The sequence below is a fragment of the Manacus candei genome, unplaced genomic scaffold (assembly GCF_025592945.1).
Source record: "Manacus candei isolate 608988 ecotype Guabito, Panama unplaced genomic scaffold, ASM2559294v1 h1tg000057l, whole genome shotgun sequence".
NCBI classification, from domain to species: Eukaryota; Metazoa; Chordata; class Aves; order Passeriformes; family Pipridae; genus Manacus; species Manacus candei.
In genome coordinates, this window is record NW_026138105.1 from 5,182,234 (window position 1) to 5,205,940 (window position 23,707).

At 42.8% G+C, this 23,707-nt stretch overlaps 1 protein-coding gene across 3 annotated transcripts; it reads left to right on the forward strand.

The window, feature by feature from the left end:
* The first annotated feature begins 629 nt into the window (after positions 1-629).
* CSE1L (chromosome segregation 1 like) lies at positions 630-21,728 on the forward strand. 3 transcript variants are annotated; one of them, XM_051802730.1, is made up of 25 exons: positions 630-751; positions 2,765-2,860; positions 3,379-3,521; positions 5,313-5,414; positions 5,839-5,984; positions 6,261-6,351; positions 6,619-6,726; positions 7,614-7,706; positions 8,920-9,087; positions 9,182-9,311; positions 10,001-10,066; positions 11,424-11,626; positions 12,924-13,008; positions 13,520-13,581; positions 14,320-14,456; positions 14,644-14,747; positions 15,333-15,430; positions 16,323-16,473; positions 16,973-17,181; positions 17,691-17,788; positions 17,996-18,081; positions 18,956-19,037; positions 19,446-19,592; positions 20,425-20,656; positions 21,202-21,728. In XM_051802730.1, the coding sequence occupies exons 2-25, from the start codon at positions 2,776-2,778 to the stop codon at positions 21,289-21,291; spliced, it is 2,916 nt and encodes a 971-aa protein (XP_051658690.1). In that variant the 5' UTR covers positions 630-751; positions 2,765-2,775; the 3' UTR covers positions 21,292-21,728. The 3 variants fall into 3 exon arrangements, with proteins under 3 accessions (XP_051658690.1, XP_051658691.1, XP_051658692.1); XM_051802731.1 differs by lacking the exon at positions 630-751 and adding an exon at positions 1,340-1,432; XM_051802732.1 differs by lacking the exon at positions 630-751 and adding an exon at positions 1,513-2,110.
* Positions 21,729-23,707: the final 1,979 nt, after the last annotated feature.

Below are 23,707 nucleotides of genomic sequence, written 5' to 3' on the forward strand. Positions count from 1 at the left end.
CCGTGTCCCTCTCCTGTGTCCCGCTCTCTCCATGGCCCTATTCCACATCCCTCTCCCTCCTGTCCCGCTCTCTCCGTGTCTCATTTCCCGTGTCCCTATCCCATATCCCGTGTCCCATACCCCGTGTTCCTGTCCCATACCCCGTGTCCCTATCCCATATCCCGTGTCCCTATCTCATATCCCGTCTCCCATATCCTGTGTCCCTATCCCATATCCCGTGTCCCGCTCTCTCCGTGTCCCATATCCCGTGTCCCTATCCCATATTCCGTGTCCCATTTCCCGTGTCCCTATCCCATATCCCGTGTCCCGCTCTCTCCGTGTCCCATACCCCGTGTCCCTATCCCATATCCCGTGTCCCTATCCCATATTCCGTGTCCCTATCCCGTGTCCCTATCCCATATTCCATGTCCCATACCCCGTGTCCCATATCCCGTGTCCCATATCCCATGTGCCGCTCTCTCTTCCCAGTGCGGGCCGGGCCGCGCCGGGCCCGCGGCGGCTGCGAGCGGCGCCGCGAGGCCTTGTGGGAAGGGCCCGGCCATTGGCCGGCGGCGGGCGTGCGGCGCGGATTGGCTGCGGGCGGCGCGCCCGGGGCCGACGCGGCCGCTGATTGGCCGGGCGGCCGCGCGGTGTCACCGCCCCGCGCGATGCGGTCACGGAGCCGCCGCCGCGCCCCCGCCCCGCGGTTTGAATGTGAAGCGCAGCCGGAGCGCTCGGAGCCGCCGCCGCCGCCGCCGGGGGAAGCCGCCAGGTGAGGCCGGGCCGGGCTGCCCGCGGCTGCGGCTGGGGCTGGGGTGTCCCCGCGCACCGGCGGCCCCGCGGCCGCCCCTGTGCCAACTGCGCTCCGCGCCGCGCTCGGCGCTGGGCCCGCGGCGCGGCCAGAGGCGCAGCGCACCCTGCTGGGCCCTTCCGCCCGCCCCCCGCCGCTCGCCATTGGCCCGCGGCCGCTGGGCCTGCACGGCCCGCGCCCCTCATTGGCTGCGGCCGCTGCCAGTCCGGGGTGGCGGGAGGGGGAGGGGAACGGGTTAGTGTGAGGGCTCGGGGGCCGCCCGGTCCCACCGCCCCCGCACAGCCCGGCCCGCGGGGAGCGCGGCCCGCCCGGCCCGGGGCCAGCCTGCGGGGCCACCGCCGCACTGGGCGGCGGGACGAACGGAGCGGCCCCGACCCGCCCGCGGCTGAACGGCCGGGAGTGGCCGGGAGGGTGCGGGGCCGGTCCCCGCCGGAGAGCCGCGGGCCGCCCCGGCACCGCCTCGTCCCGCGGGAAAGCGGCGCGGCCGCTCCCGGTCCAGCCGGGCGGGCAGCGGGAAGTGCCCGCGGGACCCTCGTTACGGGCGCGGGAGCCGTTCCCGGTGCGATCCCCCGGGCAGGCCGCTCTCGGCCCGGCTGGGGTTTTTTTCTCCATCAGGGCTCGGCGTTCATTTGACCAAAGTGGGTGATGCGTTAAGCACATTTTATGGGTTCTCCGAGGCCTTTTTTGCAGGCACGTGTCATAACGTGACAGAGAGCATTGTACCACTCCAGCTAAAGTACAGCCAACGTGTTTTGTACGGGAAAACAAACATTAAGACCTAGAGGAAGAGAAGGAAATAAGCGTACGTAGGTAACAGGTCAAAACATGCTGGTGGATGTGAATTGGTGAACAAGACTATGGACAAGTAAACCCCGAGAAGGAAGGGAAACAGGGGAGGCAGGACGTCCAAGGGGGATATTTACTTTGTACAATATATATTGGGATCTGAATTCCTCATTAATATTCACTTAAATCAAGAGAATACCGTTATTGTCTTTTTAAATTGTATAAGTGCCATAGCTGATGTAAAAACTGTGTCAGTAAAGCTCACTGCCTTTGCAGTATTGCACTGATAATCAGCATAAACCAACTCCAGAACAGGACAGGTGAATTTCAGTCAATCTTACTAATCAGACACTCCAGAAGAAAACTGGAAATCTTTGCTTCCTTGTTACACCTGTAGACAGTGAACTGTGCTTTTGGTGGCAGGAAGGACAGGCAGGGTTGATGGTGATGTCCTGAGCAACAGCATGTCCATTAAAGCACAACTTGCTGTTGGAGTGTTACTGTAATATTAATTATTCCAATTAAAGCTGTGAAGTAAGTATATCACTGTGGTATGCATGGGAATGTGTGTGGGAGGATTACTGGAGAGGAGCACTATACACTTATTGCACAGAGTCACTCTGTAATAAGTATTGCATTTGAGTTAACTTCCACTCTAGTCTCAACTAATTTTATGGGGGGGACAGGTGCTCTGGCTTTACACAGTCTTTTGTCTCTTTATAGAAAAGTATTTTCTTCTGACATTTTTCTTTGATAATGAGTATTTGATTTTTAAACAAACCTCGACTCTTCAATACACTTTGAATTGTTTTATTTACAATTATGTAGGGCAGGACTATTCACCTTTTTCAACCAGGAGCAGGTTTCTGGGGCTGACAGCAGAAAAGCTGACCAAATTCCTGATGTCCTGAATGGGCAGGAGATGATCTTTTGGCTGGTTCATGTTTACTGGCTGTGTGAGCCTCTTTTGGGGTCGCTAAGCCAGGCAGCAGCAGTTACCTGTAGCTGGAGGAGTGGGATGTCTCCTGTGCCTGGTGCACAGTGGCTTCTTCCCTGGCTGGGACTCTGCTGCTGAGGTGTCATCAGAAAGAGCTGACATGTGGCCTCTGGGGGATCTGCTTTTACATGTGTAACTTTAGGACAGATTTTCTGATCTCTGCTTGTAACAAAACCACTTGTGGGTTTTAGGTTCTGCCAAAATGGAGCTGAGTGATGCCAATTTACAAACTTTAACTGAGTATCTAAAGAAAACACTAGATCCAGATCCTGCTATAAGGCGTCCTGGTAAGTGATTCTCATGAGTGATCAAAAAAGTTCAGTTTCCTTTTGGCTCTTCTGTCTGTGTGTAGCCAACCTGTGGATGTTTATACAATAACCTTTTTGCAGAAGTTCTTGGTATCCTTTTAAAACAACTCCCCCCAAAAAACTAATGAAGGAGAGATATAAATAAATTTATTTGCTTTTTGTGATTTTGTTTTTCTGTATTCTTGATTTTTCTTTTGGTACCATTGTTATTTAAAAAAGCGCTGATGTTCACAATAAGCCAAGATTTATTTCTCTTGGCTTTTAAGTGGTGAGGAGGCAATATTTCTCCATCCTGCAGGGAACTGAGAGCTGCTGGTGGTGGCAGGAGTGTGGAAGGGCTCAGCAGCAGAGAAGCTGTGGCACCTCTTGTCAGGCTTGTTCCTGTGAAGCTCTGGGGAAGTGTTTGTGTGTTGGTTCTTTTAAACAGACATTTGAGGAGTGGTAGGACTCCCATTAGAGAAAGCAGCTTTTGCTGACCCCCTTATATTCCCCTGCAGCTGAGAAGTTCCTCGAGTCCGTGGAAGGAAGCCAGAACTATCCGTTGTTACTCTTAACGCTGCTGGAGAAATCACAGGAAAATGTCATCAAAGTTTGTGCATCTGTAACGTTCAAGAATTACATTAAAAGGAACTGGAGAATTGTAGGTATCCTAGTGAGTAGCTGATCATCCCTTGAGGGTACAATAAGATACTCTGCAGTGACCCTGAGCAGTGTGTGTGTCTGTGCTCTGGGAAAGGCAGAGTTCAGAGAACAAAGTCAAGGTGTAACTTAGTGAGAAGGGACTAAAACCTGGGCTGCTGGAGTCAATCCTGTTAAAACAAAACTGGAGCTGGGTGATAAAATGATGAACAAATATTTTTCTCTAATGTTATACGAGTATTCTGCAGAAACACAATATTTAAAGCTCATTTAACTGACTAATATTGTTTGAACTGGAATGATTATGAACTGTTTCTCCACACAAGTTGGCCCATTGGGCCTCTGTCTGTGGTCAGGGTGTTACAAACATCCCCAGCCAGCCCTGCAGCTCAAGGTGATGTTACCAGCTTCTCTTCTCTGCTGCAGCACAGAATTGTCTGGGACAGTTTATTTTGGTGCCCTGCCAGCTTAACACTTGGAAGTATTTGTTGTGATCAAATAGAAATATTGCTGTTTAATCCCTTCTTATCCTTTGTTTTGAAGAGGACAGAAATGTTTTTGATTCAGAGCTTTCAGCATTCATGAAATTTATTTAATGGTAGAAAGTCTTGCACTGAGAGCTGAACTTCTTGAGTGATGAGAGGTTTTAATTGATACTGCTTGTACTTCACTGAAAGTACTGTTTGTATGTGTCTGAAAAATAGCAGATGTTTCTTTACTACAGAGAAACTGAAATATTTTATCATTGCATCTTAGCTGGTACCTATTTCCAAATTGGCATGTGACTTCTGCCCTCCCCATCACACCAGCACTGAGGAGCTAGAGCAGTCCTGGGCCTGGTTGTGCTCATAACATGAGCACATTCAGCACATTCAGTCTGCCATGACATTTCTAGAACTTTCTTGCTGTGATACTGTGTTCTTAGTCATTTCTCCCAAACTGCATCTTCTGTGGTGTATTTTAGGTAGAAATAACGTTCTGTTATGGAAGAAGTTGTAAGTGGCTTCTTTTTATGGAAAGCTGATGTAACTCAGGATGGGGTTTTGTTCTGAAGTAGGTGGAGATGCTGGGCAGGGAGTGCATCCCGAGGGCTGTTCCGACTGCTCTGTGGCTTCAAGCACATTGTGTTGTCCAGAGTTGCAGCTTTTGTTTCAGGAGCAGCTGTCTGAACAGAAAATGCAGCCGTAGGCCTGGCTTGCCTCGATCACGGGGTTTAATTCCGCAGCCTTGAACTTCACTGAGCCAGAGCTCAGTAAAAGGGTTTTGCCTATTCAAGGACTTCAGTTTGTTCAAGCCTGGAGAGGCAAATATACAGGGCACTGCTGGAGCCAGGGAAGACCTTGCTGGGTTTAATTTATTTCTGAAGTATGTGCAGAATACATACTGTCTGCTGCCTTTCATTTCTTTTAAAAAGGTTTCATTTCTCTGAAAAATCTCCTCAGTAATTCCTTAGGAGGAATTGCTGTTGGTGGTCACTCCACCACCTCTGTCCTCATCTCTCTAAATGCCTAGCAGTGAGTCCTGCCTCCCTGCTTGGGGCTTCCCTAGGACAGTTGGAAGAAACTGTTTCCAAGTTTTACAGGAAGACATCATTTCTTTCAGCTTTTCTCAGGTGCTGCTGTTTCAGATTCATTGCAGGCAGTGTCTCTAACAGGTCTGGTTCTTAGGTTCTTCGGCAATGTAATAGTTACATAAATCAGTATAAGCTGTTGGTTACTGAAAATGCTGATCATCAGTCATTGCCTGGAGTATACTGAATATGCTCATGACTTAATTATTGTTTTCATTTTAGGTTGAGGATGAACCAAACAAAATATGTGAATCAGACAGGATAGCCATTAAAGCCAACATAGTGCCCTTGATGCTTAGCAGCCCAGAACAAATTCAAAAGCAGGTAATATGCCAATTCCTGGTTATATCCATGAGACTTTGGGAGTATTCAAAGCATGTCTAGAGGCTTTGGTTATTTGCAGAGCTCAGTTTCCTTACCAGTGAGCTCATGCTGATCTAAATAACTTGGAGTATATTGGTATAACTACTTTTACCTATTTTAGTATTTTTTTAAGATAATGACTGTGTAATCTTATAGCAAGTTCTAGCATTAGGCAGTTGAACAGTAATTCTAGAAAGTGAGACCGTGTGTACACATTGAACTTAAAGTGAGGGTTTTGTATTTGTGGTGAAAAGTGGTAGATATTTAACCCAATGGTTTTTGAGTCTGACAAGAACAAGCAGCATTTCCTGGGATGTTTGCAGCAGCTGGCACTGCTGTGATTCCTGTGCTGTTCTGCCACGTGACAGCTGCACTTCCTTTGCAGTTAAGTGATGCCATCAGTATTATTGGTCGGGAAGACTTTCCTCAGAAGTGGCCAGACCTGCTGACAGAGATGGTGAATCGCTTCCAGAGCGGGGATTTCCACGTCATCAACGGGGTCCTTCGCACCGCTCACTCTCTGTTTAAAAGGTGCTGGCAATAAAAGGGGGGTTGTGGATGGATTGTAAACTTTCTGTTCAGCTGTTAGACTTGACACTGGAGACTGACAAAGTTCTGACTTCTGCATGTGCCTTTAAGTGGTTGTCAAATTGTACACCTTGCATGGTTTTGAACTATGTTGTTTAGTTCTTGTTTACTTGGCAGTATTTGTTTCGAAGTTCAGCACAAATAAAATAATTCTGGGTGGGTTAATTTGGTAATAAATGTGAAATATGAATTCTGTTTTTCATGTGTTTCACTTGTCAGGTACCGCCATGAATTTAAGTCAAATGAGTTATGGACAGAGATCAAACTTGTTCTTGATGCCTTTGCTTTACCCTTGACAAATCTCTTTAAGGTATTTCTTCTTGAATCATTTCTAAAACAAGTTTAATGTTCTGAATTGCTTTTTGTGGGTGGCTGTAAAATTAAAACTCAAGAACAGTTGTTTTGAAGCTGTTAATGAAGTTCAAGCCAAAGTCATGAAGTGAGACCTAACAGGATTGATGAGGGGAGGAGAAATAACTGTATTTTTTGATTAAACAAACAAAAAAGTCCCATGACACTTCAATATCTTTTGTTGATGTGGTTTTTGTACTTGACTGGATCTTGCATTTTTTTCTAGGCAACTATTGAACTTTGCAGCACACATGCAAATGATGCCAGTGCCCTGAAGGTTCTCTTTTCCTCTCTCATTCTAATTGCGAAGCTGTTCTATAGTTTAAATTTTCAGGTGAATCTCTTTTTAATGGTTTTGCTTTGATCTCATGAAGTTGCTATGCTCCTACTGTAGAATTCATTTGAGGCAGCCTTTAAGGCCATGCTTTATGGTAGAAATAACAGTTAACAGTGCATCAGCACTGGAGTGAAGGCACAGGAAGGCCGGAGTTAATTAACACGTTATCTTGGCCCTATCTAAACACAAGTTTAGCAGGTGTCACCACAAGGAGGGGTTGTATGGGGGCCCTGAATAGGAGCTGGGAGAGGCAGGAGTCAAATGCCTGAGTTTGTACTCACTGTGCTCCTTTATAAACGTGTCTGTGCTGACAGGAACTTGGTCCTGTGGCTGAAAGGCTGTTCCGTGCAGTAACTCCGCTGCAGTGGGAAGTAATTCTGGGAGAAGTGTGGGGTGTTAGGGTTTGCAGTCAGATCTAAACTTCAGACATTAATAAGTGTGCTATATAGAAAATGGCAAAAAGCTCCTTTGCTAGGTGACACCTGTTTAGTGTCTCAGCATGAACATGAGTCTGTGAAGTGTGATCATGCCCGGATTCCTTAGGCTGTGCTTCCACAGGGGGCAAAAGAACAAGCTGGAGTTAAAAGGGACTTGTGCTCTCTTGTTCAGAGAGTAGGAGGCAATAAAGTTCATTTGTTATAAAAATATGAGCTGTTTAGGGTACAAGCAAATAGTTTATTTGGAAATAATTGTATTCCAGAGCATCTGCCAGGAGGGTTTTCATCTGGGAGGAGGAGGGAGTAGTGTTTCACTTTGAAGATTGTTTTCCTCAGATTATTGTACCTCAGTAGGTTATAAGGTGGATGCACTGCTTACAGTGTAGGTATGTTATCTAAGCAGTGGAGTCAGAAATTAAAATGGAGATTTATGCTTTCCCTTCACAGGATCTTCCAGAGTTTTTTGAAGATAACATGGAAACATGGATGACAAATTTTCATAGTCTTTTAACATTAGATAATAAACTGTTGCAGACTGATGTAAGTACTGCATAAACCTCCTGGTTTGCCTCTGTGTAGGGGAGAGAGTTGGCTGCAAACTTGTGTCTAACTCTGAACAATGCAATGTTTTCTTGGTTGGGCCAACAAAGGAGTAGAATGGCCATAATGGGGTTTAAGAGAAGTTGCTCTGTTGTCTAAGGAATTTGAGATCCACTTCTTGAAGCTGTATGTCAGTTATAGGTATACCCCAGCTGTGCACAGAAATCAAATTAGAAATACTTGTCAGTGAGTCAATCCTTTCAAGGACATTTGCTGAAGTGACCTGACCATTGGCATCACAGTGCTCAGGTTTTCTGTGCCTCAGATGGTTCATGCACAGTGTTCTGGAAAACAGGGTATCCTAAACAACCTGAACCAGTTGAACACAGAGGGCAGGACATCCTGAGTGCTCTAGCATTTGCTGTCTTTGTCTGACTAAAGAATTAGTAATTTCCCTGGTGAAAGATGATGCCAAGTTATCGAAACTCAAATTATTTTTGTGCGTGCTTTCTGCATTTTGAGTGCTGGTCTTCCCGACACAGCACAGTAGTTTGCCACTTGACAGAGCCAAAACAACTCTATAAATTTCTTGACAGCACATAGGGAGGCATGTGAGGGGTATCTTGTGCTTTATTACCCTGCTGCTAAAAGAAGCTTTGCTGCTCTTCTCTCCTGCCTGCTCCCAGCACAGACACTGGTGCAGCTGAACTGGGAGAGACGTTAAAGCTGAAAGGTGGGGGTGGAGGGGAAAGGGGCACACAGAACTGGGGTGTTGTTTGATTGAGATGGTTTTTTAACTCCAGCTCAATTTCCTAATTCACTTAGTGGTTCCACAAGCATCTCTGCTGATCTGGGGAAGGGCAGGGAACTACAACTGTTCCAATTTAAAGTATCACGATCTAACATCTAAGCATGTTTTTTCAATGCCTTGTGTTGTCTCTTTCCTATTACATTTGTCAATTAATTTCATGTAAATTATTGGGTCTGAATGTTTTAAAGTGCATAGTACCTTTATTTGAAATGTAGGTATGATTTATGACTTGGAGAGCAGTTGGGGTACAGACCAGCAAAATACAGTAATTCTAGGGACATGAGAGGGATTTCTTTCACCTGTTTAGAACACCATAAAATTCCTTTACATGTATGGATGCTTTTAATGTTGAAGTAATGTTGAAGTTTGGATGTTTAAGTTCTTAGTTTTGTTTTATGTGAGGATGAAGAGGAAGCTGGATTACTGGAGCTCTTGAAATCACAGATTTGTGACAATGCTGCTTTATATGCTCAAAAATATGATGAAGAATTCCAGCCCTACCTGCCACGTTTTGTAACAGCAATCTGGAATCTGTTAGTCACGACAGGCCAGGAGGTGAAATATGACTTGGTGAGTTGTTATAAGCTGATCTTGTCAAGTTTGATAATGAATTATAAATTGATCAGTCATGCTAAAGCTTTGTGTTCTGTTTGTGATGCTGCAGCTGGTCAGTAATGCAATCCAGTTTCTGGCCTCAGTTTGTGAAAGACCACATTACAAGCATCTGTTTGAAGACCAGAATACATTGACAAGCATCTGTGAAAAAGTTATTGTTCCCAATATGGAATTTAGAGGTAACTTTTGGAGACTTAAGTTTTCGAGAGCACAACCAAAATCTAATTATAATGACAAGTTACTCTGCAGGACTAAGAATCGAGGATTCCCTCTTGTGTACTTTAGTGATGGATTCAAACCCAAGTTTATGCAGCAGAGTGTCCTGTGGGGTTTGTAGACTTGTATAAATATACCTAATTTTTCATGTTGAAATCCCAGTGTAGGAAGTCTAGGTCATGTGCCAGCAATAAATTTCCATGCTTAAAGTGAATGTCAGAATAATTCAAGGAGCCTAAATAGGCAGGAATATCAGGCCTTGTAATGTCTAGTTCTCCAGGTGTGGATGGGCTCATATTGATCCTAGTATTTAAAATGCAGTGAAGGTGTATTGCAGTGATAAGGAGCTGCTCTCTCTTAAGTCTGTTACTCTGGAAGCCTTTTTAAATACACCTGGTGTTGAATATGTCTTAGAGGTTTTGGGTTTGATTTTTTAAAAAAAAAATCGATACATTGGCTCATGAGTATGAAAGACTTAATTTGTGGGACAGGAACAAGCTTAACAGCCTAGTCTGGCCGGATATTTCTGATTAATTTGTGTTAATGTTACAGAACAGTCCTTGGAAAGACTAGCAAGTTGATGATGATACACCTTTTTACATAAAACCCAGAGACCTCAGCTTTTAAACTTCTATGTATTTTATATTTTCAGCGGCTGATGAAGAAGCATTTGAAGATAATTCTGAAGAATATATAAGAAGGGATTTGGAAGGATCTGGTAATCCACAGATTTATACTAAGAATACTTGGTCTTTAAATATAGCTCTAAAGAGCTATATTTACTGAAGCTTTTATAACTTTATTTTGAAATTGAGAAGGCTTCCACACACCACCCCCCCAAGAGATTTTCTCCAGTCTGGGATCAAGTCTGCTGTCACCATATGCCTGTCACAGTGTCTTTGTTTGAACAGTGTTTTTATAGGGCTTTTTCCTTTAATTGGATTGTGAGTAGAGGACAAAACTCAAGGAATATGTTTTTGAACTTTTTTCAAGAAAATATTTTATCATTCTTATCCAGTATTGTCTGCCTCTTAGGTATTTGTAAAGCTTTTATTTGTTAGCTCCTTCTGCTTTGAAACAGAATTGAGGTAGGAAGTATTTGTGTTCTTCAGAGATTACTTTTTAAATATCCTCTATTGCATTTGAATTGACTGGTTTTCTTTCTGTTTTTTCTGTCACTAAATTGAATGAAAGGCCACAAAACCTTTTTTTTTTTTTTCCTCTCTTGAAACAAACAGAGTTTTTGTTTGCTTGTTTTTGGCATTTGGGTTTCTTTTACAAAAATGTCCTTACAGGTGTGGTGGGCCAGCAGCTGGCTCGTGCTCCACCCTGCTACAGTGGGATGAGTAGAAGTGAGAAGTCTGATGGATAAAGACAGTTCAAATGAAAGAAAGAGGAAGAAAAGAGGAGAGCAGTCAGTGACTCACCACCACCCACAAGCAGACATTTGCCCAGCCTGGCTCTGAGCAACGGCTACCTCTCCCAAAACCCTCTCCCCTCAGTTTTTATTGCTGGGCATGTCATTATATGGCATGGAGTATCCCTCTGGTCAGCTTGGATCAGCTACCCAGGTTGTGTCCCCTCCCACGTGCTTGCCTGCCCCAGACTAGGAGCTGGGAAGGCAGAGCGGGAGGAAGAGGAAGCCTTGACACTGTGACAGAGCAATTCAGCAGCAGCCAAAACACTGGGTGTTACCAACAGCTTTAGTCACTGGTACAGAACACAGCACCATATGGACTGCTTGGGAGAAAATTAACTCCCTCCCAGCTAAGCCCAGCACACTGGGGTGCAGGGTGCCAGGGCAGCAGCACCCCCTGAGCCTGGGTGTCCTGCTCAGGGCAGGGGGGCTGTGAACACATGGGTGGGTGTCTGTTCTGGGTGTGCAAACAGTCCTCTTGGGACAGGGAGTAAAGACTTCAGTGTGTGTGTACACATCAGTGGGGAGGGCTGCAGTAATTAACACGGGCTGTGACTGTAATTTGAGAAGCTGTCTGTTAATATTTTGATTACTGTGTTTATTAACATGAAAAGCTGTGTGCTTTCCCGTGTCCAAAGAATCTTTGGTTCTCATGCAGATATTGACACCAGGCGCAGAGCAGCTTGTGATCTGGTCAGAGGCTTGTGCAAATTTTTTGAAGGACCTGTGACAGGGATCTTTTCTGGATATGTTAATTCTATGCTGCAAGAATATGCAAAGAACCCATCTGTTAACTGGAAGCACAAAGATGCAGCTATTTACCTTGTTACGTCTTTGGCATCCAAAGCTCAAACACAGAAGGTACTTTTACATTCTCTTCGTTGTAATCTGTATAAATTCAGATATCATGGTGTAGATGAAGCCTACAGTTCATTTTAAGCTGCTTCAGAATGAGAGTAACTGCCTGGTCAGTGGGTGATGTTGATGAATTAAAAGCTGTCCATCATATAATCCTGTGCCAGCTGGTAATTTGGTGGTATCTGACCTTCAGGAAGGCAGGGCACAGTCAGCCCCTGGTGGGACTGTGGGCAGGCCTGACAAGCACGTGGGATCAGCCAGACAGAGAAACAAAACTGGCTCAGGTCTGGAACCTCTGAGCTCTGCCAACCCCGAGCCAGAGTCTGAAAGCCATGGAAGGCAAATAGAGCTTTACAGAAGATGATCATAAGAGTTCAGCAGATTAGAAGGAGTTTAGGTGCTCTTGAGTTCTTGTCATGATATTTCCCAATGTTTCCTGTTACTTGAGATGGCATGTGAGTGGTAATGATGGCTAGAAATGAATCTCAGTACTTTTTGGGGAGAAAGCAACTAATCATCTGGAGACACTGAAAAGCCACACCTGTATTTGGAAACAGGAGTATTGTATCAAATGTCCTGCAGAACAAATTTTGATATACATATTTTGAAGGCTGTCACAGTTCAGAGCTCAGTGGCTTTGTAAAACATAGTAAAACACACTGTGCAGTGTTTTATGCAATTGTGCTGAAGGTTCTCAGTCTTCCTTAAGCCAGGTGTAATCTGCTGCCCAGCAGTAGTTATTAACAGTGATGTGTACTGGGAATCAGCCTGCTAGCAACTGGGAAACTGCAAAGTTGTGCATCCTTTTCTGTGCTATTTAGTGGTAAATATGGGATAACATCACCTAGAACACTTCATGGGAAAATAGCCATCTGAAAATCCTGGTTTAAAAATACATTGCATTTTTCCTAAGAGAAAACTAAGTGGTCATTATTTTGCTGCTCTAATTCACAATTGGACTTTGAGTCCTAAACTTCCCCTTTTTAAAAAGCCTATCACAAAAAAAAGTACTAAGATGCTGATGTTGATCTAAAATTTTGTCTGCATATTATTGTTATGTGGTATTATTCCTCAACTCAGAACTGGTAACTTTGAACCTCAGAAGTGCTCCAGCTGAAATCAAGACACTAAAAACATTAAGCAAAAGAAACTGGATGACTGTCAAAAGATGCAGTTTCAACAATCTCCTCGTGCATGCATGCTTTAGATTCCTTTTATTAAAAGCACGTAAAAATGAGTAAGAAAATTAATTGGATATCAGCCTCTAAAAATAGAGTTGGTTTGTTTTTCATTTTTCCAGCATGGAATAACCCAAGCCAATGAACTTGTTAATCTGACAGAATTCTTTGTGAATCATATTCAACCTGATTTAAAGTCTGCTACTGGTAAGTTAATGTTAATTTTGATATGGTATTTTTGTGATATATCAGAACCTTGACAGTGACCACTGTTCCTGAAGTTTCAAGCACTCCTGTATCAGCCTGATCTCCAAGGCAGAGGCTGTTAACACTTGGCTCAGGGTTATGTGAGGTTATGCATGTCCAGATTTAAGGCAAATAGTTTATTTTATGCTTCAACAATTATCTTACTATATTCGAAACATAGTGAGTTGTCTCAAAATGTGTAGTTGGGGGCTTTTAAACTTGGGGCCAGGAGGGGAAATTTCATCTGAAAGAGTTGGACCCTACTCTTAATGGTACTGGGGTGTGATTTGTACCAAAACTGATATTCTAACAGTGCCCATACAGAAATGCAGGAACTAAACAACATAGAAAAACATTGTCTGTACTATTTTTGAAGAGGAAAATGATGACTTAATGCCACCTCTATATATATGTTCAGTAATCACATTTGTATGAAAAGTATCAACAAAGATTGCATGTTTTTCTATTTCAGTGAATGAATTCCCTGTGCTAAAAGCAGATGGTATCAAATATATCATGATATTTAGAAACCAAGTAAGTTTTTCTTCTACTCTTATGGTAAAAACATACTGTAGTTTGTTACTTTATACTTGCCAAGCCTAATTTATCACACTTGGCCATATGTTAATTCAACAGGTGTTTGATAGTCATATATAGCACTTCATGCTGAATTTTTAGTTTAGAAAGTAAATGATACTGTTATAAATATCCAATTAACATGTAGTCTATATGCTCTCCATATGCTGTGGGAACACTGAACATCTTATCTGCTTAGTTCTGACACACTGAGACTTTTTCAAGTCAGTGTGAGTCTAAATATGCTCAGTTGCTCCTATCATTGCAGTGGATGGTAAAGAGCACAGCAGCTTTGTCCTTTACCTTTTCTGATTTGTGAGGTGCAGTAAGAAAATATATTGACTATTACTTCTAAATTTTAGATCACCTTTATTAATTTCTTTTGAAATACCCATGATTTTTTTTTTTTTTAAAAAGCTTGATATTCTTTAAGTGCCCATTAAGGGCAAAGTAAAATGGGAAGGGAAATATCCCTTAGGAATACCTGCACTTACTGTTAATGAAATGCACCATTGGGGAAGTGATGAGAGAAACAGGCACCTCCTGGTTGTCAAGGTGTGATGTAGCACTGGAGGAGCCTTCCAAGATTCCTGCCTCTGCCAAGCTCTGTGTGTCACTGATGGGCTCAGTTGTGCTCCAGTGTTGGACCATCTGTATTTTTTAACATATGTACAATTTGTTGCTGTATTTTTGTAGGTACCGAAGGAACAACTGCTGGTGTCTATTCCTCTCCTAATCAATCACCTCCAAGCAGAAAGTATTGTGGTGCATACTTATGCAGCCCATGCTCTTGAAAGACTGTTTACCATGAGGGGGACAAATAATACTACCCTGTAAGTTTTCAAGCAGAAATGCAGTCACTGCTACATAGGTTTTGTGCATTAAGGGTGAAAAATATCTGTAGGGGATCTTTCATTTAGTAGTATTACAGTATTATTATACAGCATATTACAGTATATTCAATCACAAATTGAAGTTTGTGGCTGTCTTTCATCATTAAAGAGCTGTTTGCCTTCACAGCATTACAGCTGCAGAAATGGCACCGTTTGTAGAAGTGCTGTTAACAAACCTTTTCAAAGCGCTGACGCTTCCTGGCTCCTCTGAAAATGAGTACATTATGAAAGGTAAATGCCTTGGGAGTTCTGCAATATAAGAATAACTTTGTTAACTTGAGGCAAGGGCTTATGACACTTTCATTTGCACAGCCTAATTTATTCAGACATGCTGAGGAGGTCCACGCAGCCTGCAGTTACTCACCAGGCTGTATCAAGTCATCTTTGACTAAATTTATGTTACCAAAGAGAAATACTAAACATAATGGTATTGTGGTAAATTATTTCTCAGGTGGCAGTCTCTGTAGTCAGGACAGCTACCTGGGCAGTGTCAGGAGGGGATCTGGTCATGGATAGTGAGAGCACAGAGCTGGTCATGGCTCACAGGATGCTGAGATCTGAAACTCGCCCAGGATAGGTGAAGGTCTTGGCAAAGTTGCTTAATCTTCTGTGTTCAGTCTGTGGAATGGGAATAATGAGGCTTTGTTTTATCCTTTGTCATGGTTATAGATTGATTGTTCTTGCAGCAGTTCCTTTCTTACTCTACCCAATTCCTAGAGATCCTATTTAACAGTAAAAGGTAAAGGATTTAGGCATATGATGGATGGCAGAAGTGTATTTTGTCTTCAGAAGATAATACTTTACATTTATTTGCAGCCATCATGAGGAGTTTTTCTCTGCTACAGGAATCCATAATTCCATACATCCCTTCTGTCATCACACAGCTCACACAGAAGCTGCTGGCTGTCAGTAAGGTAAAGAAACAGAACAAAAGGGTCACCTTTTGTGTTTTAGAGCAGTCTTACTGAAGACTTATGTATACCTTGGTGGTGGTGTTCTGTTAGAATACTGCAAGGAGTTCAGTATTTTCTGACTAAACTAAGTTGGAACAGTCTTCCAGTGAGGTACTGCCTTCCTTTCAGGGCATACTTTTGAATCATCGTCCCCTGCTCTCATGTGAAATTTGGAAGCAGAATATGAACTCACTCTGTAATGCTAGTTTGTGGTGGTATAAATGTTTGCTTGTGCACAGGCCACCATTGCAATAATCTGTTTTTCTCACAACTCTGTTATTCTTTACCGGTGAAACTTCTAAAGCTAATATTAAATATTGGCATTGAAATGTGGGATTAACTTAAATAAATTGCCCTCCTGGTTTTGGTGGGTAAAAATCTCTTAGTTTTTTATTAAGGCTGGGCTGATTCTTAACCATTAACATTAGGGAATGCCTTAGAGTACCTTCATCAACTGTCCAAAAAATGACTTCTCTGTATAGTTTAAACTCAGCTGCAGCATATAAGAAGTGTTCAATACAGAATTGATTGGACACTTAGAGGATTGAAAAATAATTTTTTTCCAGTTTTTGTTTTGTGATATGTTAACTGTTTACTAATTTATATAGAGCTTCTGAAAAACACATGTTTTTAAAATACTGATTAAAAAAGCTCTCCTTTATGCTCTGAAGGTTTTTACATTTGCTTTTATCTCTGCAATTAACGTCACAAGCATATTAATAAAGCACTTATAAGTATCCTTATTTCCAAATGCTACTTTAGACTTCAGTTGAACTAAAAAAATACATTTAGCCAAATAAGTGACTTTAGTTGGAAGTTTGGTTTGATTTGTGTGTTTTTAACTTGTTTTCAGAATCCCAGCAAGCCCCACTTTAACCATTACATGTTTGAGTCCATCTGCCTGTCGATCAGGATAACGTGCAAGGCCAACCCGGAGGCCGTGGGGAGCTTTGAGGAGGCCTTGTTCCTGGTGTTCACTGAGATCCTGCAGAATGATGTGCAAGGTAATGGCAGCAGGGAGTGCCTGGGCTCTCTTACTGCACTTGCTTGCTGGGATTTACATCATGGCAGGGTTTTTTTGTAGCACAGAAAGTCCAGGGGAGGACACAGCACTTTCACAGTCCAAAAGCGTTTGGGTTGTTCCATAGGGTCCATCAACAGCATTCACTTATTTTTGAATCAAATTGTGTTTTTAAAATATCTAGCAATCACTACTCCAAAGCCTCTTATTATTCTACTTAATTGTATTGCCTTGTTTCTAGTGGTTTGTTTTGTGTTCTGAAGCATTAATAGGTAGAGGAAATAGAAAGTGAATATATACAATGCTTGCCAGTTTTTTGAATAATTACATTTGGGAAGTGATACATTTCTCCAGTGTTTTATTTGCTGGAATCCTCATGTTAATATCATATTATTGTGGGTTCAGTCAGTGGCTATGTGATTCCTGGGAAGTGACAGTGACCGTGTTGTCTGACTCGGTAAATGCCATCGTTTCTCTTCCAGAGTTCATTCCCTACGTGTTCCAAGTGATGTCCCTACTTCTGGAAATGCATAAAAATGAAATCCCATCATCCTACATGGCGCTGTTTCCTCACCTGCTTCAGCCAGTGCTCTGGGAGAGGACGGGGAACATCCCTCCGCTGGTGCGGCTGCTGCAGGCGTACCTGGAGCGGGGGGCCAGCACCATCGCCAGCGCCGCCGCCGACAAGATCGTGGGTCCCCTGCCTCCCCACGGGGCTGGGAGGGTGGCAGCTGGGAGGAGCTGGGCTTTAGTCAGCAGCTGGGAGGAGCTGTGCAGAATTTGGGCTTGTACTTTACATTAGTGGTGCTTAGGTAGAAAGACGAACGCTCTGAATGCAGCTTTTTGGGTGCTTTCACATTACGAGGGTAAGATGAATCCCAGGCTGTCCTGCTTCTGGCAGCTGGGATGGAAAACTCCTGCACTTAGTTTTTGCAAGCAGATAAATTTGCACAGTTTTCTTGTCTTTGCTTCGTGTGGACCATGAGAGCTCTCAGGGGATCTGTTCAGAGCAGTCTTGAGAAGAGTGAGTGAGAAGGAGCCAAAATGTGTCTTCCTTGTCCTCAAGTGCAGAGACAGAATCCTGGTTTAGGTTATGAACGCCTTTGCCTTGGTGTATGTCTTAGATAGTGAGGGCCAACTTTCTGGTAGATCACATATGAAGAACAGTTGTCTAAAGTCTTATATTTGCTTTTCCTGCAGCCTGGGTTGTTAGGTGTGTTCCAGAAGTTGATTGCCTCTAAAGCTAATGATCATCAAGGCTTTTATCTTCTAAACAGTATCATCGAGCACATGCCTCCGTGAGTATGAGTTCAAATTATATTCAAAACTAACTTCTGTAGACTTTATTTATGAAGTGTACAATCATGCCAAATGTTAATCTTCACAACCAAAAATGTCACATTTATCAGTCAAATAGATTTGAACAATTTTATGCATGTTTTTTTGTGAAGTGACGTCAGTAAAATCCTAGTGTGAATTGAATAACTGTTCTTTTAAATTTCCAGTGAATCAGTTGACCAGTACAGGAAACAGATCTTCATTTTGTTATTCCAAAGACTTCAAAATTCCAAAACAACAAAGTTTATCAAAAGTAAGTTCCTGGCTCTGAAAAGCTGCAGTGTGACACCAGCAGTTCGGAGTGTGCAGCTGCATGGATCAAGTGTCCTGTGGGTACATGGATGGAGGGGTTCTGGTGACTCCAGGGACTTTATCCAAAATATTTCTATAATCAAGGGGGCCATAAGGGGCAGTCACCACAGCAGCTGATACTTATTTCATGAAAATGGAGATAATGGAACTAAAATAAGGGACAAGACTTGTGTATTCCTCTTCCTTTGCTAGTGTTGTGTGATGGTGTTAATTATTTGAAAGTGTGTCCGTTTAATCTCCAACTAATAGCAGCAAACTTTCCCTCTCACACAGCACAGCAATACTGACCACTGTTGTGTGGAGTTTCTGTTAGCACTGGGAAATATTCCATGCTTTTGTGTCATTTTTTGCCTTAAATGACTGAAGTTATTTATAAAGGTTTTACATTAAACTGGCAAAGCTGTGACCAATTACTGAAATACATAGACAAGAAGATTGTGTAATTTATGTAGAGATAATACCATTAAAATATTTTCATCAGTATGACAGTGTAGATTACTTAATCCTGTAAAATCTGGTTAATGCCCCTGATAGGAGCAAGAATTACAAGGTTGCTCACAATGGTTTTCCACAAACAAAATGAAAGCAATGCTTTCAGTGTTTAACATTTTAAGTGTTGTGATACATGAGCAGATCAGCAGTTTTTAGGCCAACTTCAAGGCAGCAAGTTTATGTGCTTCACTAGAAGTGAACATTTATAAAGGCTGCAGTTTCTATCTCCTTGAAAAACTTGTTAGAATGTATTTTGCTGCTGACTCTAAAGCTATTCTTTTGTTTTCATGTTGAGTTTTAATTTGAGCTTTTTCTTGTTACAGGTTTTCTTGTCTTCATTAACTTGTATTGCATAAGATATGGGGCATTAGCTCTGCAAGAGATATTTGACAGCATACAGCCAAAGTTAGTATGTTTTGTTTGTTTGGGTTGTATTTAAGACTGCTGTGTAATTTTTATCTTTGGAGTAGGAAGGAGTTGTCTCTTTAGCCAAACTGGCAAACTATGTTTGTCACTAATTTGTGCCAGATGTTTCTCCTTTTGTGGTTCATTTATTTGTCTAGCAGATTTTCTTATTTTCTGCCCACAGTTCCTCATTGATAGTTCAAGTTACTGATCTCCTAAGCAGGTCATAAAAAGTCTGTATCATTTTTAAAAAGGTTGTATGTGCAAATGTCTACTGCAACAGGGCAGCATCTTAACAAATTATCTTGTATTCTCTATTTCCCAGTGATTCACATTGTTTCTGGTTTTCTTCTGTCACCATGAGGCTGATAAGGCTTTCTAATACTTTTTCTCTCAATTTCATAACAGGATGTTTGGAATGGTTTTGGAGAAAATTATAATTCCTGAAATCCAGAAAGTGTCTGGACAAGTTGAAAAGAAAATCTGTGCTGTTGGCATTACAAAAATATTAACAGAATGTCCTCCCATGATGGACACAGAGTACACCAAGCTGTGGTAGGTACCACACTTCTTCAGGTTCTTCTGGTGAGGCTCTTGGAGTTTTTGGAAATATGAGCTTTCACCAAAACAGATCCTTCAAATAAACTCCATTGTGATTTCTTCAGGCCCACTGCTGTTGTGAGGCTGAGTTTTAGGCTTTTCATACCACAAAAATGAAAGTGTGTTTTCAAAGTAGATGCCAGAACTGATTTGAGATGTTTTTGATGGGGATAGCATGGATTTGGCTGGCTAGAGCTCCATTTAAGGAAGTACACTACTTTCTTTCAGCTTGTGTTCTTTCTGAAAAGCTAGGCCCAGTTTTGACTTGTAACTGTTCCAGTCAGGAGACCTGAGAAATACTCACAACCTGACAGAGAGATTGTAATATCTTGAGAGTGCAATTTTGGGGAAAGCTATCTGGGAAGATTGTAAGCCAGTCCAGCAGTCTAGAATATCAGGAAGTCTGAATATAATGACCATAACTGGATCCAGTCCAGGATCCCTGGACTAAAACATTTTTTTTTTAATGTACTTAGGGGAAAGTTGTAATCTGGAAAAGAATTGCTTTCCTTAGATATGTTTCATGACAACTTGACCTGATAAATATTTGACCTGATAATATATTGCTCATGCTATTAGTATAAACACCTCCCTTGTGCCTGTAAATTACACAGATCTACAGTTCTAGTCCAGCTTACCTTGGACATTTACACTTCCAGTAGCAAGCAAGTACCTGCAAAGGCTAAATTATGAAGGGTTCCAAGTAATTTGGAGCATTCTTGTAAAATACAGCCTGTCCTAACATATTTTAAGTGCTCCAGTGTTCCCCTCCCCTCTCTACACCCAGGATTCCTTTGCTGCAGGCCCTCATTGGCCTCTTCGAGCTGCCTGAGGATGACACAATCCCTGACGAGGAACACTTCATTGACATCGAGGATACTCCAGGCTACCAGACTGCCTTCTCCCAACTAGCTTTTGCTGGGAAAAAAGAGCACGATCCTGTAGGTCAAATGGTGAACAATCCTAGAATCCATCTGGCACAGTCTCTTCACAAGCTGTCTACAGCGTGCCCAGGCAGGGTAGGTGACTCGTGCACTTGCATCCTGATGCTGCATTCAGCAGAGAAGGAATGCCCCTGTGAGAATGGGTCCCTTTGCTAATGTTTGATAATCACCAAAATGAAGTGGGTCATAACCAGAAGGCAAGATCTTGCTGTGTCTTATTCTTTATTGGAACATAGCTTTTGTGAGTTGTTTTTCTTAGTAACCTTAGAAAGGCCTTATTTTCACAGCACTTAGTTTAGCAGTAAGCTTAAATATGCCATTTCTAAAATGAAAGTTTACCCAGCTGATGGCTTATAACTAATGCTTGTCTCTAATTCAATTGCATGTACCCAGGAAATTCAGGCAGCTCATGTAAAATCAGACAAGTGGAGTGCACAGTTAACTCCCTCACCCTATGGGTATCTTTGTTTTGTTCAAGATTTTAGCAATGCCTGAGAGATGAGCTGCTTTCACCAGGGGTAACTGCTGCTCTCAGTGTCTGACCTTGTATCACATGTATTTGCAGGGTGTGGCAGTGGGCTGAGTATCACTGACCCCTCTGCTCTGTCCTGTGCTTTCAGGTTCTGTCCATGCTGAGCACCAGCCTGAATGCAGAAGCGTTGCAGTATCTCCAAGGATACCTCCAAGCTGCAAGTGTGAGTCTGCTCTGAGATATTCCACGAGCAAGATCAAAGGCTGGTTTGTTACACAGAAGGTTGACACTGACTTTTTTTATGGTAGAGCTCCGACAAAACGAAAAATGCTGCTTGAAGTTGTATTGCAGATTCCATCTTGTAAAAGATAAATGTGGCTTTAAGGCAAAACTGAAAGGATTTCTGGTCTGTGTACTCCTAGATAAAGGTGGCTAACTTCCACTCCCAGTCTAATTTTCAAAGGGAGTAGTCATAGCGGTTTGGAATGGGATTTTATTTGAAATCTGCATCTGCAGTGTTTGGATAATACTTGGAATTGTATGGAGAGCACTGGCTGTAGAAACTCACTTCAGTCACTAAAATTCCTTTTCATTTTAATGTTGTCCTTTGTATTTCTTTTGTCTTTCCTTAAACTTTATCTAAATTGTGAATAAATAAGAAGTACTTGTTTAAAATGCCTGTCACTGTGCGCTTACTGTTTTAGAAGAATGTAGTTGGTTTAAAAAAAGAGGTTTTACACTTAGGATAGAATATAAAATAGTGGGACTGTGAGGATTTTTCTATAAGTAGTAGTTTAAGTACATTTTAGGATCATACAGAGCAGATCTAAAACTTTGGGAGAAGAGCCAGAACTGTTGTCACTCTTGAGTGCTTTTTAGAGCACTGGTCCTACAGGGATAGGAATAAATTGAATTATAGAGACTGGAAAACTCCTGAATAAGAGTGAAGTCTCAGACTTATGTGATATTAAGCAGTGTTGTACATGACAGAATTTTTTTAGTTGTTTGTCCACAGACATTCTGCAGGTGACTTGAATCAGGACTGGTGTTTTGTATTTGTATTAGTTAATGCCTGTTGGAGCTGGGCCTTGTGTCAAGAAAGTTGCTGAATTTACTGAGGGAGGAACAGGGCAGAATCAGCTGTCTTTCAGTTCTTCCTGGTACCTGGAAGTGCATCCTGGCCATAGCTCTTGTATGTAAAGAAATGAGTTGCCTGTTAGATAATGGATTTAAATAATAACTAAGTGCCTGAAAATGTAGTAAAAGAGTCAGCATCAACAGGTTTGTTTTACCTGGCCTGTCAGGGAGTGTCAGGCCCTCGTTTGTAGATGTGAAGTGAAAGCAGTGCTCAGAGTGAAGCACTGCAGGGGTGATCCTGAGGAGCATTTGCCTTAGTGCTGCTGAGGCAGACTGTGCTGTGTTCGGGTGTCCAGAGCTCCTGGCAGCAGGAATGTCACAGACAGGCTGGAACCACAGGGACACGTGTGACATCTGCAAGGAGCTGAGTGCCTGCCTCGGATGTCAGTGTTTACTGAGCCGTGATCCTGCTCATCCTGCAGGCCAGAAGGATATCAGAGCACTGCTGTGCAGCTTTGTCTTTTTTCCTGGACAATATGGAGAACAATTCTATGGAGAACAATTCTATGGAGAACAATTCTATGGAGAACAATTCTATGGAGAACAATTCTACGGAGAACTTGCAGAACTTTTTTTTTTCCTGCCATCCTCAAAGAACCAAACTGGAAGGGTGCTGGTGGCCGTGTCCCTGTAACTGTGCTGGAGAGTGACAGCCAGGGCCTCACGTTGGACCATCTCACTTGGGCAGCTCCAAGCCAGATTTCTTCAGAAACTCAGAGCTTGCTGAGATATCTGAGGGAACAGATGTTTCTTGTCTTACCAGTACCAACATGGATGGAACTGGACAGGATTCACAGCAAGAAGGCAGAATCTGTTAGAGAGATGGCCCAAGAAAAATTGGCTCTTCTAAATGGAAAACTATCAGTGAGTTTTGATGTTCACCGTCTTGCACTCCTTGCAACGTGTGACTTTGATGTTGGACAGACATTCCGTGTGAATAAGTGCCTAAGTGACATCAGATCAACAAATACCATGTTAGCCCTTCAGTTGACTCAGAGCTGAGTAACTCAGACTGTGTAGACACGGCTGTGGCACCGCTGGTGACGTGTTCTTTAGTGCCAGCACACCGTGCAGGTTGTGTGAGGGTCTGTGCAGAGCACTTCCCTTCAGGGCAGTGAGTTAGGGTGCCATCAGCACTGCTCTCTCTGCATCCAGGAGGGACCTCCCTGCTCTTCCTGGCACCTCCTGTTCTCAGGATTCAGAAGGTGAAGTCCCACCTACATCTATCTGTTCATTTGCTGGAAGCTGAGGCAAGTCGTGTTGTAACAGCTTTTTGCAAGACTGTGTTGGACAGTTTTGCAAACACCAGTTTCTTTGGAAAGCACAGGCTGGGAACACCTGGTGTCAATAGACCTTCTGAGGACCTGGGAGCACCTAATTTAATGTAGTGAACTCCTGCCTGTCACTGAGATCTTCTGAAACACTTCTGAAAACAAAGAGCCAATTCTTACTTGCAACTGATGATGGTACAAGATCATTCAAATTCAAGTGTGGGAATGTTACTTGCTTCTTTCTGA